At 54.1% G+C, this 16,505-nt stretch overlaps 6 protein-coding genes across 6 annotated transcripts; 4 read left to right on the top strand and 2 right to left on the bottom strand.

The window, feature by feature from the left end:
• Positions 1-501: 501 nt before the first annotated feature.
• On the top strand, positions 502-1,574 carry Aud_003834 (class I SAM-dependent methyltransferase; the record flags this gene model as incomplete). The annotated part of the gene is made up of 4 exons (XM_043288781.1): positions 502-692; positions 752-1,005; positions 1,080-1,227; positions 1,319-1,574. The coding sequence occupies 4 exons, from the start codon at positions 502-504 to the stop codon at positions 1,572-1,574; spliced, it is 849 nt and encodes a 282-aa protein (XP_043144716.1).
• Positions 1,575-2,266: 692 nt separating this feature from the next.
• On the bottom strand, positions 2,267-9,382 carry nrps7 (putative nonribosomal peptide synthase; the record flags this gene model as incomplete). Its single annotated transcript, XM_043288780.1, has 2 exons — positions 2,267-4,940; positions 4,992-9,382. The coding sequence occupies 2 exons, from the start codon at positions 9,380-9,382 to the stop codon at positions 2,267-2,269; spliced, it is 7,065 nt and encodes a 2,354-aa protein (XP_043144715.1).
• Positions 9,383-9,592: 210 nt separating this feature from the next.
• On the top strand, positions 9,593-9,954 carry Aud_003832 (uncharacterized protein; the record flags this gene model as incomplete). The annotated part of the gene is made up of 2 exons (XM_043288779.1): positions 9,593-9,797; positions 9,854-9,954. 2 exons carry the CDS (start codon positions 9,593-9,595, stop codon positions 9,952-9,954), a joined length of 306 nt encoding a protein of 101 aa, XP_043144714.1.
• Positions 9,955-10,412: 458 nt separating this feature from the next.
• Aud_003831 (putative MFS drug efflux transporter) lies at positions 10,413-12,110 on the bottom strand (the record flags this gene model as incomplete). The annotated part of the gene is made up of 1 exon (XM_043288778.1): positions 10,413-12,110. One exon carries the CDS (start codon positions 12,108-12,110, stop codon positions 10,413-10,415), a length of 1,698 nt encoding a protein of 565 aa, XP_043144713.1.
• Positions 12,111-12,698: 588 nt separating this feature from the next.
• Positions 12,699-13,355, top strand: Aud_003830 (carboxymuconolactone decarboxylase family protein; the record flags this gene model as incomplete). The annotated part of the gene is made up of 1 exon (XM_043288777.1): positions 12,699-13,355. One exon carries the CDS (start codon positions 12,699-12,701, stop codon positions 13,353-13,355), a length of 657 nt encoding a protein of 218 aa, XP_043144712.1.
• Positions 13,356-13,624: 269 nt separating this feature from the next.
• Aud_003829 (putative general amidase) lies at positions 13,625-15,501 on the top strand (the record flags this gene model as incomplete). Its single annotated transcript, XM_043288776.1, has 3 exons — positions 13,625-13,933; positions 13,993-15,277; positions 15,338-15,501. 3 exons carry the CDS (start codon positions 13,625-13,627, stop codon positions 15,499-15,501), a joined length of 1,758 nt encoding a protein of 585 aa, XP_043144711.1.
• Between the last annotated feature and the right edge of the window lie 1,004 nt (positions 15,502-16,505).

The raw sequence follows: 16,505 nt of genomic DNA, 5'->3' as shown, positions 1-16,505 counted from the left end.
TGAGCTCGTATTCGGCATTCCGGCATATTGCAACCTCGTAAGCGACGTCTCTCATTTTCGCTAGCGTTTAGTCCAAGTGGCAGCGGTAGCGCTAAGCAGGTCGCCAAGTGGCCAACGCGCGCGGGGAGAATGTCTCAAGGCAATGAATGACTCGTGAGGGTGGAGTGTCAATCAACTCTTTCTCCCCTGGCGGTAAAGCTAGGCCACTCCATGCATTTTCGTCCCCGCAGGATGTACCGACTTTCATGGAGAGACGTGTTACCTAATACCAGCGGCAGGCCGTGATGGCGCTCTGTTTTCGGCGCGGCGAGAGTGTATGACCAGACGAGCATGGGGGGCTTCCTGGAAGGGCCAGTGACGATTATACCACTCTTGGATCACCTCAAGTAGTTAGGTGGTGAATGCTTCTCCGTACTTAAATGGTCAGAGGTCTTGACCACTTTGTGTCCAATCTCAGCGGCATATTGTTTCAAGTTTCGTCTCGTCTCCCTCAGTATCACAATGACTCAGTCTAACGGCAACTCGGTATCCTCGGCGTCGGATCCTTATCGCCTCAATCGCAATGTCGCGGCTTCGACCCGTCTTAGCCTCCAGCACTACATCTGGAAGGAGAACATGGGATATCTCCTGCACCCGTCCATTGATGTCTCGCGCCCGGATCTCACCATTGCTGACGTAGGCACGGGCACTGGGTAGGGACTCCTCTACGCTCGTCTTGTTCGTTCGGAACCGGGCTAAATCTAATGCTCAGGATTTGGCTCCTCGACCTCCTCCGTCAACTCCCCAACGCAAAGCTCCACGGCTTCGACATCTCGAGCGAGCAGTACCCCGCCCCGGGATTCCTCCCGCCCAACGTATCCCTTAGCAAGCTCGATATCCTGGGCGAGATCCCGGAAGAATACAGGGAAAAGTTCGATGTCGTCCACGCGCGACTGCTCGTGCAGGTGGTCAACCAAGCGGGCAGCGATCCAGTGCCCGTCATACAGAACATGATGAAACTGCTCAGTAAGTGCCGTCGCCATCCGCTGATAATTGTTTCTTGAGGAAGGCCGGCTGACGGCATCCGCCACGGTATCTAGAGCCCGGCGGCTACCTGCAATGGGAAGAGCCCAATGACGACGCCAGCAAGCGCCCGATCGTCAAGGCCGACCCTGCCAATTCATCCGAGAGTGCCGAAAAGCTTCTGCAGCGCCTTGATGCGCGTTTCCGCGCCGCCACCCCTGCGTCGTAAGTTTGATTCTTTCCTTCCTCGACCTTCTTGCTGCACCCGCAAGACCGCTACATCATGGCTACGGTGACTGCTCACAACATGTTGCAGGTGGTCCGTGGCTCTGGCAGAGACATTCAAGGAACAAGGCCTGAAGAATGTGATTCGGGAGGAATTCTCGACCGACACCTACTTGCTGTTGCTGGACCAGACGAATTACCTCGGCCTGTTTGGCGAGCTGATCAGTAAGCTGGACGGAGACCTCAAGGACGAGCTCAGCAGACTGCATGCCAACACGGTTGTTGAGGCCAGAAACGGACTTTCGTGGAAGGTGCGCCGCTTTGCTTTCCTGGGACAGAAGCCTTGACCGTTCAAGGGATTCCGCGAAGCTTTTAGCTGGGTTTTCATCTTTGCATAGAGGAATTTGCAAATCTGAAATTACACTCGGCTGTTTAGAACGGTGTAACTAGATGTGAAACCGGCCACCCAGTTCTTGAAGTCTGTGACTCCTTCGCCGTGTAGTGGTAATCCTCTAATTCGTATGTAGTAGGAGGAAGAAGTAGAACCCTCAAAAGCAATGGTACAAATGAACATAAAGGTAACGGTGCGGGAAATATAAGATGTGATATACCTGACGATTGCTGGACCCAAACGAATATATCCAAGTACAGACAGGAGCACTTGCATCATAGCTACATAGTATAGACTTAATAGACTGATTCAAGCAACCTATCACCCACATCAGTAGAACAATAAGCCAACGATCGACAGGAGGGTGCTAGAACGAGGCTTGTATTGTCATCAGCCTAGAGACTCGCTGACAATGATCTCCGGACAGCAGGTAGCGTAGGCGGCGGGGCGGCTTCTTGAGCAACTCACTCTCAGTGGTCTCTTTGGCGGGAGCCTCCTCCTTCTTCTCACCAGCATCCTGCGCTTTGCACACGGAGTAGTACTTGATGAAAATAATGATCATGACTAAATGTAGGTAATAGCCAAAACCTAGTATATTCAAACATTTAGATACAACAGTGTAGCAAACCACGTTGAGATACTATACCCCTAAACCCCCAGCTCCCCGACCACCTTTCTTTTCACCATGCCGTCCAAGCATCGAGTATACCATGTCAACGCCGCGCGAGCCTCATCAGATGAGAACGCTCTCTCATCGTAGCCGAATCGCACAATATACTCGCCCTTGGCCGCCGCCTTGACCACCTCCATCTGGATGGCATAGTTGAAAGTCATCCGGTTCTTGCTCATCTTCATGACAACCCAGCGCATTGGATCCTGCTGAGGGGTGGCAGGCTCGAATGGCTGGAAGCAGAAGAGACATTTGGCGGCTGCAGTGGACCGGTCGCGGCCCAGAGCCTCATATATCTCACCGAGGGACACGAGGCCGTTCTCAGTCGAGGCCCAGAAGTCAGCCTGTGTGGATCGGAGCAGGGTCTCGATGGGCATATCTTCTGCAACATGCGAATGGTACGGCAGGAAGTTGGCGCAGTTCCCATTGATGAGCTGCGGGTTGTCGAGGGCGACGTTGCGCCCCGTCACAAGATTGTCGTAGATCACGTCCTGTGCGCCGCTGAGGTGGGCCAGGAGGAGAGAGTAGGCCGTCTGGAATACGATTGGGGCGGTAACCCCTGTGGAGCTGGCCAGGTCGTTGATACCCACGGATGCGTCAATTTTTGCAACCTCGGTGCTAGACAGCTTTGGGTTGGTGACTGTCGATGGGAAGTCGAAGTAGTGGTTTTGAAGCAGCCGGGTCCAGTAGTCGAGCTGGGGCTGCTTCGGCGTGCCCAGGAAGTGAGTGATAAAGTCTTTGAAAGGGGTCGGCCGCTGGATGGGCTGGTTCTGGTTGAGGGCTTGGAATTGGTCGTCAAAAATGTGAAGGAGAGTCCCGTCGTAGGAGGAATGGTGCAAGTTGATGACCAGGTCGCGTGTGCCCTCCGAGTTCTCGAGCAACGTGTACCGCACGAATGGCTTAGCCGGATCAAACGGTGTCTGCCACTCGGCTTCCAATATGCTCTGCTTTTGCTCCTCCGTGCGGTAGGATCGATAGGCGAGATTGAGAACGGGGTGCTTGAGCACGACCTGGACCAGGGTTTGCGGGTTCTGAGTGTCGGTCTGGAGATACAGCGCGCGCAGGATCTGGTTATTCTTCGTCAGCTGAGTCGTCAGATAGATCCAACGATCAAAGTCCAAGTCGTCTGGTAGCGTGCGAACGGCCATCAGCTGCCAGAACCGGTCTTGCTTCTCTCCTTGCGTGAAGAATTCAATCTGGCCAGGGCTACAAGGATAGATGTCCTCCACATCGTTAACGGAGACACCAATTTCCACGAGGCGTTCGTACACAGCTTCCGGTGGCTGGAACACCAGTTGCTGGACAGGTTCAGCAGCAGTGCTGTTAGCATTTGCTTGGTCCTTAACCATCAGCGCGGCCTGTTCCCGCAACGTGGAGCTGGACAGGATATCGTTGATCTGTATCTTGTATCCGCGCCGACGAAGCATACTGCCCAGGTTTAATGCGGAGATGGAATCCCCACCCATAGCATGAAAGGTGGAATTGGCGTGGATGTCCTCGATCGGTGTGTCAAACAGAGCAGACCATAGCGACTGCAATTCCTGCTCGGCTTCTGACTCTATCTCCGACATTTCGGAATGGGGCAGGTAGCCTTTCAGTACGCTGTCAGCCATGCCTTCAACCAGAGCCGTAAGTCGCTTCCGATCGATTTTCCCCGAGGTAAGACTCGGGAGCTTGGAGACAGGAAGCCATATTGTAGGGACCATGTACTGCGGTAGAGTGGTTAGTTGCGCTTTAACTTGATCAACCTCTGTCGACTGCCTTGGAGGCAGCAGCAGGTTTTCTTCCTCTGTTTTCTCGCCTGGTGTCTGGACTGACGTAGAGCAGAATGCGACGAGCTGCTTTTTCTTGAGGACCGTTGCGGCAATGACGGCGCACTGGCTGAATACATTTGCCTGCCTGATAACGCTCTCGATCTCACCAAGTTCCATTCGGTGCCCGTTGATTTTGACCTGGTCGTCTTTGCGTCCAAAGAGCTCAATTTCCCCGTTGGGCAGCAATCGAGCAAGGTCCCCAGTACGATAGAACCTTTGATTGGAATTACCCTGGAAGGCCTTGTTAGTCGCCTCGGGGCGATTCAAGTAACCTCTGGCCAGCTGCGGACCCGCGATGCAGAGCTCCCCAACGCTGCCAGAGGGCTGTTCCTCCGTTGTGTCTGGGTCAAGGATCAGTGCAGTGGTGTTTGGGAATGGGCTGCCGACGTTGCGAATGTTCATGTCTGGGGTGACGGCCCGGGTCGTAACACAGATTGTTGCCTCCGTAGGGCCATAGGAGGTGTAGACTTTGATGCGCGGCGCCCAGACATTTAGCATGTTGTGAGTGACTGGCTCCCCTCCCGTGGCCAAAATCTCCAGAGTCGGCACGTCGTCCGGGTGAAGAAGGCTGGCCATGGTCGGTGTTAGGTTGATTTGGTCAACCTTCATCGTGGTGATGACTTCGGCGAGGTTGCCGACGATGATGTTGTGCGGTGCGACACACAGCGTGCGGCCCGTTGAGAGAGTCGGAAAGAGAGGATAGAAAGAGCCGTCAAAAGTGTAGTTCAGCGACCACAATATCCTGCGGGAGTTGTCTTTAGTGGTAGCATAAAGTATGCCTTCCACAGCCGCGACGATGGCGCTGTGGGGTATCAGTGTCCCCTTTGGCTTGCCCGTGCTGTAGAAGAGGTCAATTTGGGTACACGATGGTTAGAGTTATTAGCCTTACCTGCCCGAGGTGTATATAACATACGCAAGGCTATTTGGATTAAGCCCAGGTACAATTTGCCTTTGGAGAGGAATTGTGTCCCACGAGACGGCATCGAGAATGACTACTTCATAGGGGGTGCCCTTGAAGAAGTCCGCATTCAGTTGATCAGTGATGACGAGTTTGGCTCCCGAGTCTTCGAGGATCCCCAAGTTTCTTTCGCGAGGGTTTTCCGGGCCAAGGGGCAAAAAGGCACCTCCAGCAACGAGAATGCCAAACATGGCGACAATGGTGTTGATCGACTTCTCAAGCATGATGGGGACAATCTGCTCCAGCACCAGGCCCCTTTCTCTCAGCAAACCTGCAAGCTGGTTCATTTTGATAGCCAATCCCGAATATGTTATCCGGGCCCCAGAGATGTCCTCGACCGCCGTCCTGGACGGATGGCAGGCGGCTATTCTCTGCAACGCAGAGTGAGCTAGCTCACCATCTGGAATCTTGGCCAGATCCTTAACTTTGTTAGTATGCGCTTCGGAATGGCCTGGCACATTGCCCACTGGATCATCGAGCCTATCCATGAGTCTGGGCACCGGTTGCACCAATGTGAACTCCCCAATTTTGGTCAGCGGTGCATCAAAGGCTGTGTCCAAAACGGCCGCGAGGGTATCTGCAAGAGTCTGGGCATACTCCGGCTCCAATGTTGAGGTCAGAGTCACGCGGTCCAAGCTCTCGTTGCGAAGTTCAAGTTTGGTATATTCGACAGTTCCAAGATTGCTCTCGGGCAGCTGCCTTAATCCTCCAGGAGGCGTGGGTGCGGGGATCTTGATCAAGAAGTTTGCCATGGTGTCAAAGAAGTCTTTCGGCTGGCCACTTGCCTGGAGAATCCTCCGCAGCCCATACGGCGCATTTTTGGCAACGGCCCAGAGGTTGGACTGGACATTTTCAACCAGCTCGTCCAATGGTGTAGTCCTGTTGACCTTGACCCTCAGCGGAGCGACCATGAGAGTAGGGCCACTCATTTGAAGGATACCTGCAACGGGAGCATCTCGCCCAGAAATCGTCACGCCCATGACCACATCTTCGGTCGAGTTGGCAAGGCCAAGAACAACAGCCCATGCGGCGTACAGAAGAACACCTGGTGTGACCCTGCGCTTCAATGCGGTGGTCTTCAGGTCACAGTGCACCTCAGCAGTAACCGTGTTTTCGGGGGCAGCCTGGGAACCAAGGCGGCTAGGCACAGCACCATCAAGATACCCTTGCCAGAACCTTTGCATAGCGACGGCGTCATGTTGTCGGAGATACTCGATGTAGCGACGGAACCCTCCTCGCTCGATCCGGGGTGTCCCCTGCAGCACCGAGGTGAGATCCTGTATCAGAAACTCGTTGGACCAGAAATCGAAAAGCGCGTGATGAGCTGTGATGACAAGGACGTTGTTAGGCAAGGCGGCCGCATTCCACCATAGCTCCCCGGGATACATCGCTTTTGTCATCTGTTGCTGCATGTACTCGGTCACGTCTATGTCCGACGCCACCCAAGGGATGTCTGCAGTTTTCCTCACCACCTGGAGAAAGGTGGTTCCGTTGGGCACAAATGTCGCGCGCAGACATCTGTCAGACTTCATCAGCGTCTCAAAGGCGGCCTTGATATCATCCTGGCGGTAGCCCTCGAAGCTGTAGGAGCGACTGTAGATGTAGCTTGTACCGCCCATCATTGTGTTTGCAATGGCCGCTTCTTGAAAAGGTGTCACAGGAAAGGCGTCTTCTATGTCCGAAATCCCGATACCGAAGTTTTCAATGGAAGGGCTCACTTGGAATGACGCAGAAGATGTGGTGTCATTATCGGCTTTCTCCTCTGCAAGCTGTGGTTGCACGGCGCGTGCAACTCCAGACAGCGAGTCACCAAGAAGTATATCCTCGACCCGGAGGCTGAGCCCGTGAACTAACTGAAGTTGTGATACGACCTGAATAGCTTCAAGCGATGTACCGCCCAGTGAGATGAATGAATCTCCAAGGGAGATCTCCGACTCCGGGAGGGACAGGATCTTGGCCCACAGGCTCCGGACCACCATCTCGTTGTCAGTCAAGTTGCCTTCTTCCTTTACTCGCATGTGACACCGTTCGGGAAGCAGCTGGCCTGACTCGCCTAGTCCCTCCACCGTTTTGCGGATTGCCACCATGTCAACCTTTCCGTTTGCGTTCACAGGCAAGTCGGGCATGGATACCCAGAATTGTGGAACCATGTAGAGTGGCAGCCTGGCAGCCAAGAATGGCCGAAGCTTGCCGACAAGAGCCCCCCAGTCGGTGTCGGAACGACTGACGACGGCAGCGACAAGGACCGTCCTGTTGTTCACGGAAGCCGGAACCACGGCAGAGTCTTCGACTTCCTCAATGGCTTGAATAATCGAATTGGGCTCGCCAGGATCGACCCGGTGCCCATTGATCTTGACCTGGAAATCGATCCGCCCGATCAGCTCGACCGACCCGTCAGCGTGGCGGACAGCCATATCGCCCGTTCGGTATAGTCTGCCTTTCCCAAATGGGTTCTGGACGAACCGCTTCGTGGTCTCTTCAGGGCGGTGCAAATATCCTCTGGCAATTTGAGCACCGCCGAGGCACAGCTCGCCGGGAACTAGTAGAGGCGAAAGCTCCGTGGTGCCGGGAATAAGGACATAGGAGGTCGTCGTGTCATATGGTTGACCGATCATGCGGGCGCTCACATTGGACTGCAAGCGATGACGCCAGTTGAGCTGTGTGCATTCGCTGAGGCCGTAGGACGAGAGCAGTTCGACTCGGTGTTCCCATGTCTGAATTACAGTGGGATTGACCATGTCGCCTCCCAGCACCATGCGCCGAAGCGACGGTACATCATCCGGCGATATCAGCGCGGCCGCACTCGAGGTCATATCGACCGAATTGACATCCATGGTATTGATCATCTTCGCCGTATGGACCGTAAGGTTTTCCTTGCTGGCAAGACACAGGCAACCACCGACAGTGAGAGTAGCCCAAATAGATCTCTGTGCGGCCGAAAAGGCTGGGTTGAAAAAGAGCAACTGGCGAAGGCCTGCAACTGGCGGAAAGGCCAACAGGCCGTTAAAGGCGGCTCGGTGCTCGAGCAGTACCGATTTTGGTTTGCCCGTAGACCCCGACGTGTAGATCACGTATGCAACGCTGTTTGGGTCCTGGACATTTATGAGATCACCGTCATCATGGCTGAAGGACTGAGACAGCAGCTCCCCAATCTGGACCTCCTTATCCAGCTCACCTGCGGTACTGGGATCGACCAGGACCAGACCCGGCTGGAGATCCTCGAGGATGAATGATTTCCGGGCAGCGGGAGCGTCGGGATCCAAGATCACGTATGCTGCTCCAGATTTCAAAATAGCCAAAAGTGCTACGATGAAGTCCGTCGACATGCGGAGGTGCACGGCAATATATTGGGCGCCATGTTGGCGGAGCTGGCGGGCCAGCTGGTTTGAGCGTTTATTCAAGGCAGAGTACGTGAGGGCGGGTTCTGTTTCAAACTGTACTGCAGCTGCATCCGGCCTCACTTTCGCTTGTTCCTCGACCAGGCAATGTACCAAACCGCTCTTCGGCTTGAGAGCGGCTTTGCCGTAGTCGAGCAGTAACTGCCTTTCGACTGGGGGCATAATATCGACAGATGACACTTTGGCGTCATGGTTCTCTGTTACACGCTGTAGTGTTACTTCAAAGCGATCCAGTAGAGTTCGAACATCCACCCTTGGGACGCTAGCGTTGTGCCGCATACGGAGTTGCAGGCCCGCTGATGCGCAAATGTTGAATACCAAAGGAAAGTCATCGTCTGGAGCCATCGTGTCCCGGCTGTCATCCTCGAAAGTGACAGACAATTTCACTTGGGGGCGCATTGCCGAGGCTGTCTCCATGATCCGCTCGTATCCAATGTGTGAATGGGCAGACGCTGTGGCCGCAGCGGTGCCCACATGACGAATCCACGAGAGAACGTCCACGTCGTCAGGCACGGACAGAACCAGGGGGTAGTCGTGTTTATCTTCTCCATTTCCCGTGGAGACATGTTTCCCGGTTGATCGACTGCGGCCAGCAACGGTAAACACGGCTGTGCATTGGCCGCTAACTGTTTGCCTCGCACACACGATAGCCCATACGGCGTATATGAGGTCCTCTAGGCTAGTATTGTGTGTACGGCCAAAGCTCGTCGCTGCGTCAAACAGACTATTGGGGGCTCTTACTGTGGTTTCCGCACGAGGCCATTGGTGATCGAGAGGCAGGCACGCGAGCCGCGGTTGTGATCCAACACTGCGGAAGAGCTCTTCCCAGTATTGGGATGCAAAGTTGGTATCCTTCGTAGACTGAGTGTGTGAAACGGCGTCTGCCGAAGGGGGAGAGTCTTGCAGGTCGATGTATGGGGCCATATTGAATCAGGTTGAAATGATATCTGGCCAAAGGGCGTATGAAAGCACAGCGCACTCAGGTTTGGCTGCCAGATCCAGGTACACCCGGGCCTTAAAGTTGTCTCTATGAAGACTATCTGGTACTTGATTGGCTTGGCATGATTCAGCAAGGCCTGAAATGAGTAAGACCCATGATTAAACGTACCGCGGTGCGCCGGGCCACTGCGCGCCATGAGCGTGGGAAAGGGCCAGCCACATGGCAAGCTGGTCTCTGGCGGCAGGACTAAACATCGTGCATTGTGCGCGGCGCGGGCGCGGCAACAAGGCGCACTGCCTCCTCTGGCAAGAGAGCCATGCATGGTGCATGGCTCGCACCGCTCCGGTACCACTGAAAACCCTCGGCCGCCGAGAAAGGCGCTCGTATCCCCCAAATTCCGTAAGTAATGACTATTGCATGCCGCCCGGAACTGGCCATTTGCTGCTTTCTCCTAGGTGTGCGGGCTATACCAATAGGCAGTGATATATGGGTGGAGTTTTACGTCGGCCTCGGTCTCCGCTGGGACGGGCCCCGCCATAGTGTCCACTCTCTATAGGGAGCCTAGGCAATGAATCTACTTTTGTGCTGTATTCATTTGTCGTTGCATGGTAGTAGGGAACAAGAAATCTGTTCATGGCCCTTTTCCACTAGAGGTCCACTCTCTTTACGGGCTGCTTATACAGTGCTCGAAACCTTAACTGCTAGGTGAAGGGAATTATACTGAATACCAATCCTATGTATCTGCGGTTTCCTCACGAGACTAATTTCTCATTTGCATTGTTTCAGTTGTTCTAGAATACTTTTTATCAAGGAACTATGTAGGGCCATGGATCTTGCATGTCTCACCACGCCTCTACCATCCCTGTTCGAAAGGCACAAGAGAGTGAAACAATGGACAGCGAAAGAGACACGAGACTGACGGTTTTCTCTAATAAGGAGCTGATCGGATGGGACGGCCCGTTTTCTACACCCTGTGGTCGTATCTGATAGTGGAGATTCGTGCATTCGTCAAAATCAAGATCCCCCAGAAGGAGCAAGAAACAGCTTCTCGCGCTTCATCAGAAGGCTCAGCACAGCCACCAAAGCACCAGCTGTCATGACCAGGATATAAGACTTGCTTAGGGCGTCCACGAGCGCTTCCAACACCTGTTCGCGGACGCGTGGCGTGAGGCTCTGGAAAAGCTCCGACCGTGTGCCCGAAATCGTCTCCTTAATGTGCTCAGGATCCACTCCGGGGAGGATCGTCCGCAAGGACCTCACACTCTCGTTGAAAAACACTGCGTTGGCGATGGCCAGGGCCAGAGTGATTCCCGTAATCTGGGCCAGCGAAATAAAACCGACTGCAGAGGGAACCAACTCCGGGGCCACGGTGGCTTGCGCGACCGAGAATGATGCTTGGGCAAAGAAACCTACTCCAACACCAATGAGGACGGTGTAGCCGTAGACATGTGCCACAGATGTGGTGAGGCCGACGGTGTACATGAGGGCGCCGCCGATAACCACCAGGATGCCTCCGACAAGGTACCACGGCATGTACAGTCCAAAGGATGAGAGGAGTGCGCCGTTGGCCATGACAGCCACGATCATCAGGATGATAAACGGCAGCAACCGAACGCCGGACTCGAGGGTCGAGTCGCCGCGGGTGAACTGGAAATAAAGTGGGGCCATGTAGACGGGGACGAAGATGGCGGTTCCCCCCGCGGCGGTTGCGGCGAACAGAATTAGCACAGTCCGACTCTTAAAGAACTCGACAGGAAGCACGCGGTGGGTCGCGCTGGTAAGGATAGTGAAAACCTGCTGTAGGCCAAGCAGGATGAAGAGTACCCCAGAGCAACAGAAGAGACCAATGATCCGGCCCGAGTTCCATGGATACATCACACCGCCGAACGACACGGCCATGACCCCCGTCACCATGGCGCCGATGGTGAGGATACCCCCAAGATGGTCCATGGTGTTGGCCCGCTCACGCAGACTGACGCCGGGGCGGGGATCCTTGTTGGGAAGCAAAAAGAGGTAGACTGGGGCACAGACCGCACCGACGCATAGGTTGATGTAAAACGCCCATCGCCAGCCGGCAGACGAGTCGGTAAACGCTCCACCGACGATAGGGCCCAGAACGGTGCCGACACCCCAGATGAAGCCTCCTCCACCCACGTACATGGGTCGCTCATGGATGGTGGTTGTGGCGGCCAGGAGGGTCATGAGGCCGACGTACATGCCCGATCCCGAAACGCCACAGATGGCACGGCCAATGATCAAGGCGTTCATGTTGGGCGCAGCGCCGCAGACAGCGGATCCAACTTCAAAGACAAAAACCGACAGGATATAAGTCCATTTTGCATTGAACTGACCAAAGACTTTGCCCCAGATCAAATTCGTGCCGGCCGCGCCAATCAGGAAGGCGACGCTGATCCACGGCAGCTTCTCGACGGACTTAAAGTCGCTCACAATGACGGGTTGCACGTTTGCGACAATGGTGTTGTCGAGGGCGAAGAGGAATTGCGAGCTGTAAATGGCCAAGACGACGAGGAACCATTTCCAACCGGAGATCTCTCGTGGAGGAGACTTGGGATCCTCCGGCACAGAGTCTTCTCCTCGCTGTGCTTCAGGATCCACGTCCGTCGAGGTTGCCTTCTCGGAAACCTCACGCTCTGTGGCAGAGAGGTTGCTGTCTTTGCTGGCAAGGCTTGCGGGCTTGTTGTCAGCCGCCATTGTATCCGACGTAGAAGACAGCATCTGGTTTAGGCATATGTCCTAAAGAAAAAAGGGTCCAAAAGATCAGGATAGCACTTTCATGACAGGGCCATTGGATCTTAAGATGGGCGGCAGAGCAGGCCCGTTGCGAGCCGAGCGATCACCGCAGTTGAATCCCATTTGTCAGCATGATTAATTGTTTTGTGCTCGTTGACCTGCCTTCAGGATTATTATTATCAAATATTTTCATCAATTAGCGTTGCCGCGCAGGCGTGAGGAGCGAGAAGACTAAATCTAATTGCGCGAGGATTAGCGTTGCCGCCGAGACTAAAGACATTCATGCAGGCCAAGAGCAGCCAACCAGAGTCAGGCTCCATACCTGGAGAGAAGAGGATCTATGGCCAAGAGGAACAATGCTCATGGATGTCAGTCGGCAATGCCATTTCGGACAGCCTTTCCGGTTATATACTTATCTCGTTTCCAAGCCGCCTCGCCCAGCATGATAGGATTCACCCTCGGTATACGACAGGCCCCCCGATCCCAGTGGCCGACCACATCAGTTCCTACCCCCTCTCTAGCAAGTGATTATTACCAGTGCTTTGCGTGATGTCTCCAGCAGCAACGGAAGCTGCGCCGGCGAGCCAGCCCCCAAACTCCCACCCGCTGGTCCACGGAATTGATATCCATAACCCGGATCCGGTGCACGAAGGGAATGCAGCGTTACTGAGGGCGTTCCCGATTGACCGCAACGTCTTTCGCCTGTTCGCACGGTCCCCCGGTCTGTTCCCGCCTATCCTGGATACCCTCAATGCGCTGTTGGACGGCAAGACACGCACGATCCAGATTCTAGACTACCAGCTCGTTGTTCTCCGTATGACTGGCACCGTGGGTGCCGAATATCTGTTTGGCATTAATGAGCCCGTGTCGCGTGTCCACGGCATGGGCGACGAGAGGATCGAGGCGCTTCGGAAGGGGCTGAAATCGGAAGAGCTGTTCGCCATGGGCATTTGGTCCGAGCGACAGCAGTGCCTGATCACTCTGGTAGATGAGTCGGTGGCGACCTGGACGAACACGGAAGAAACAATCGCTTGGGCAAAGACTTTGATGACGGACGACGAGATTGTCGAGGTTTTCATCGTCTTGGGTTTCTATTCCATGATCGCACGCATCACCCGTGGCCTCAGGGTCCAGACAGATAAACCCATTCCCCATTTAAACCAGTCGATCGTGGACAAAATCACCAAGAACAGCAATGACGCATAGGAAAACTAGCCTTTAGCTGTGTTTAAATAAAATAATAGAGCCCAATCTTCCTAGGACTCTGGTCCAATGCCAGTATGTTGATGGGGTAATCAGCTTGGCATGGGATTATGTTGTGGTTTTGTATACTTCTGCATCACTGTCCTATCGTTTCTATTAGCGAGGAATGATCGTCTAGACACCTTTTTGGCCTAGTCGTTTGATAGCTGACACCTTTATAATACCGCCCCGCCCCCTTCTCTCCCACTTGCTTGTGTACACAAGTGACAAATATGACTCAATTGTCGGAGCCAGCGTATCTCGAAATTGCACGGCGTAAACAAGCCCAACTGGACTCTGGCATCCCCACGGAATGGAGACTCCCAGCTCATCTGATTCCAGCCGATATTCGTTTTCCGCCAAGTCCCGTCACACATAGCCAAGCATACCGGAGAGAGAATGTGATGGATATTCCAAGAAGATCAGGCCTGCTGACCCAAAAGGAGCTCCGCATCACCGAGAACTGGGACGTCCGGGGCCTTTTGGCCCAGATGCGCCAGGGAACGTTTAGCGCAGAGGATGTCGTAAGGGCATTTTCCAAGGTTGGTTGCCCTGGTGAACCCGGAGGTCGGTATACATGTGTGTATGCTCATGGCATTAGCGAGCGGCCATTGCTCACCAAGTTACACGCTGTTTGACCGAGCCCCTCTTTCCCAGCGCCATCCAACGGGCCCAACACCTGGACGGCATTCTCCAGCGCACGGGGAAGCCCGTCGGCCCTCTCCACGGACTTCCCGTCTCCGTCAAGGACTGTTTCCGAATCAGGGGTGTTGACTCGTGCATCGGCCTCACCGCGCTGGCCTTCAAGCCTTCAACCTTTCATGCGCGGCTGGTGAACATGCTCCTTTCGCTAGGCGCGGTGATCATTGCCAAGACGAATGTATCGCAAGCCATGGCGGCCCCAGACAGCTACAACCACGTCTTCGGCCGCACCTTGAACCCGCTCAACCACCAGCTCACAGTGGGCGGGAGCTCCGGTGGCGAGGCAGCCCTGGTCGCGATGCGTGGGTCCATGGTCGGGTTTGGTACTGATATCGGCGGCAGTATCCGCGTGCCTGCGATGTGCACCGGCCTGTACGGATTCAAACCGAGCGTCGGCCGGATTCCATTCGGTGGAGTGGTGACTGGTCAGACGTCCGGGCTCGGGCGGGTTTCGCTCCAGGGCGTTGCCGGACCACTGGCGCGGTCGGTGGCAGATTTGGGGACCGTTTTGGCAGAGATTGTACCGAGGGCGGAGCAGTTTGGGGAGGATTGCATCCCCGGGCGCTGGGTAAGCGAGTCCTCGCCGGTACCTGATAGGCAGACGCGAGAGTTCACCGTCGGGGTACTGAGAACAGATGGCCTAGTCACGCCTCTTCCTCCCGTTGCTCGAGTCTTGGACGAAGTTGCCGATTCTCTCCGCCGGACTCCCGGTGTCCGGGTAGTTGACGTCCCAGTGCCACCAGCCTTGAGGAAATGCCAGGGGATAGCGGGGCGACTGATGGGCGTCGATGGTGGGGGGAGCCTGCTCGATCTCCTTGAGAGCACCTCGGAGCCACTGATCCCGTGGCTACAGACCAGAATGAAACGCAGGGAGCCATTGAGCCTGGAGCAGCTGGTCCATTTGCAAGACCAGAGATCTGAAATTGAGAAAGAGTTGCTTGGGATGTGGGCAGTGGATGGAGATTCTACGAAACGGATCGATGCGATTATTACTCCAGTCGCCCCTCATCCTGTGCCCGAGCTTGATCGGTTCAATGCCATCGGCTACACGGCCAGCTTTGTTCTTCTGGACTACCCAGCTGGGACGATTCCGGTGCGCAATTTCTTAGAATCGGATCTCGACAGCAGCAGCGATATAAATTCTCCAGTCCTGGGAAGCTGGGACAGAGTAAACCGTGAACTGTGTATGCCATTCCGATTGCTACTCTATGGTATACAGGTACGTGGCTGACTGAGTGATACAGGGCAGGGAAAATCTGTCGACCGCCGGGTATATCTGGACTCGCCCCTAAGCATCCAGGTGGTCACGCCGAAACAACATGACTATGAACTGTTTCAAGCCATGCAAATCATCGATCAAGCCGTCCAGTCGCAAAAACGAGCGACGTGGTCAGATTCCAAATCATAAGTATACTTCTCACGCATCGTAAGGTGGCATCTCCCTGGCATTTACTGATTGCGGTCAATGTGGGTGCTCTGGTTGGCCCTGTGGTTTCGTTGATGCGCCGGATTGAGCTGGAGCTGAGTCATTGCACAATCACCACACAAGCCATTATCTCGTCTGCATTGAGTGAAATTGGTTGCACACTCCTGCTGGCGGTTGTGGCATACCAGTCATAGAATAACTGAAGCCAGCCTGCACTGGCTGCAATTAGTGAAATCAATGAACGCTAAAATCACTAGGTGGTCCATTTAAACACAATCAACAGACGATCATGCTTTTCAATATCCGTATTTACCCCTTTAGTCAGGTCAGGTAATGCTGAAGATTTCAAGTCTCGTAAATGCGGTTATTCAGGTTGCATCCGTTCGATATTTTGTCTTGGCTTATAGAAGAGGGCGAAATACTGAATAAATATATTTACTCTACAGAGGTCTTCGGTGTATATCCAGTGAGATCCGACCGACTTGTTAGTACTACCTACACTATCCTAAATACGAGTAGATCCTTTTTTGCCTTTCGTTCTTACAGGCAGTAGATTAAAAATACTTAATAGGGCTAATATATTGGTCTGGGCATAACTGCTGTGACACTGCTTGATGTAACGAATCCACCACATCTTTCACTGGAGCACACCTTCGTCCTCACATGTTTACAAGGACGAGGTCTTCTGGAAGCAGCTAGGCGCGTACTACTGCCGGGCCGGAGGTGGGTGATTGGAAATCTATATGAAGTATGTCCTCTTCTCCTAGCTTGAGTGCGTGTCCTGATCACCATTCTGAGGCAGTCTTCCTGTTTCCTTACGCACCGAAATCGCTGAAAGTTTCTCCTGTAGTGACGGAGTATCTATGTCCAAAGGGTCGCTCAGACCTCCGAGTTACTTGAATGAATCATGGCATCGCTTTTACTTATGCAATGCCACTTTCAGTCGACCTTAATAAACCCAAAAGAACGTTTACCTATCAGATCTA

The sequence above is a fragment of the Aspergillus udagawae genome (genome assembly GCF_001078395.1).
Source record: "Aspergillus udagawae IFM 46973 DNA, scaffold_2, whole genome shotgun sequence".
In the NCBI taxonomy this organism is placed as follows: Eukaryota; Fungi; Ascomycota; class Eurotiomycetes; order Eurotiales; family Aspergillaceae; genus Aspergillus; species Aspergillus udagawae.
The sequence above is the reverse complement of the archived record's forward strand: the minus strand, read 5'-3'. Positions and strand labels throughout refer to the sequence as shown.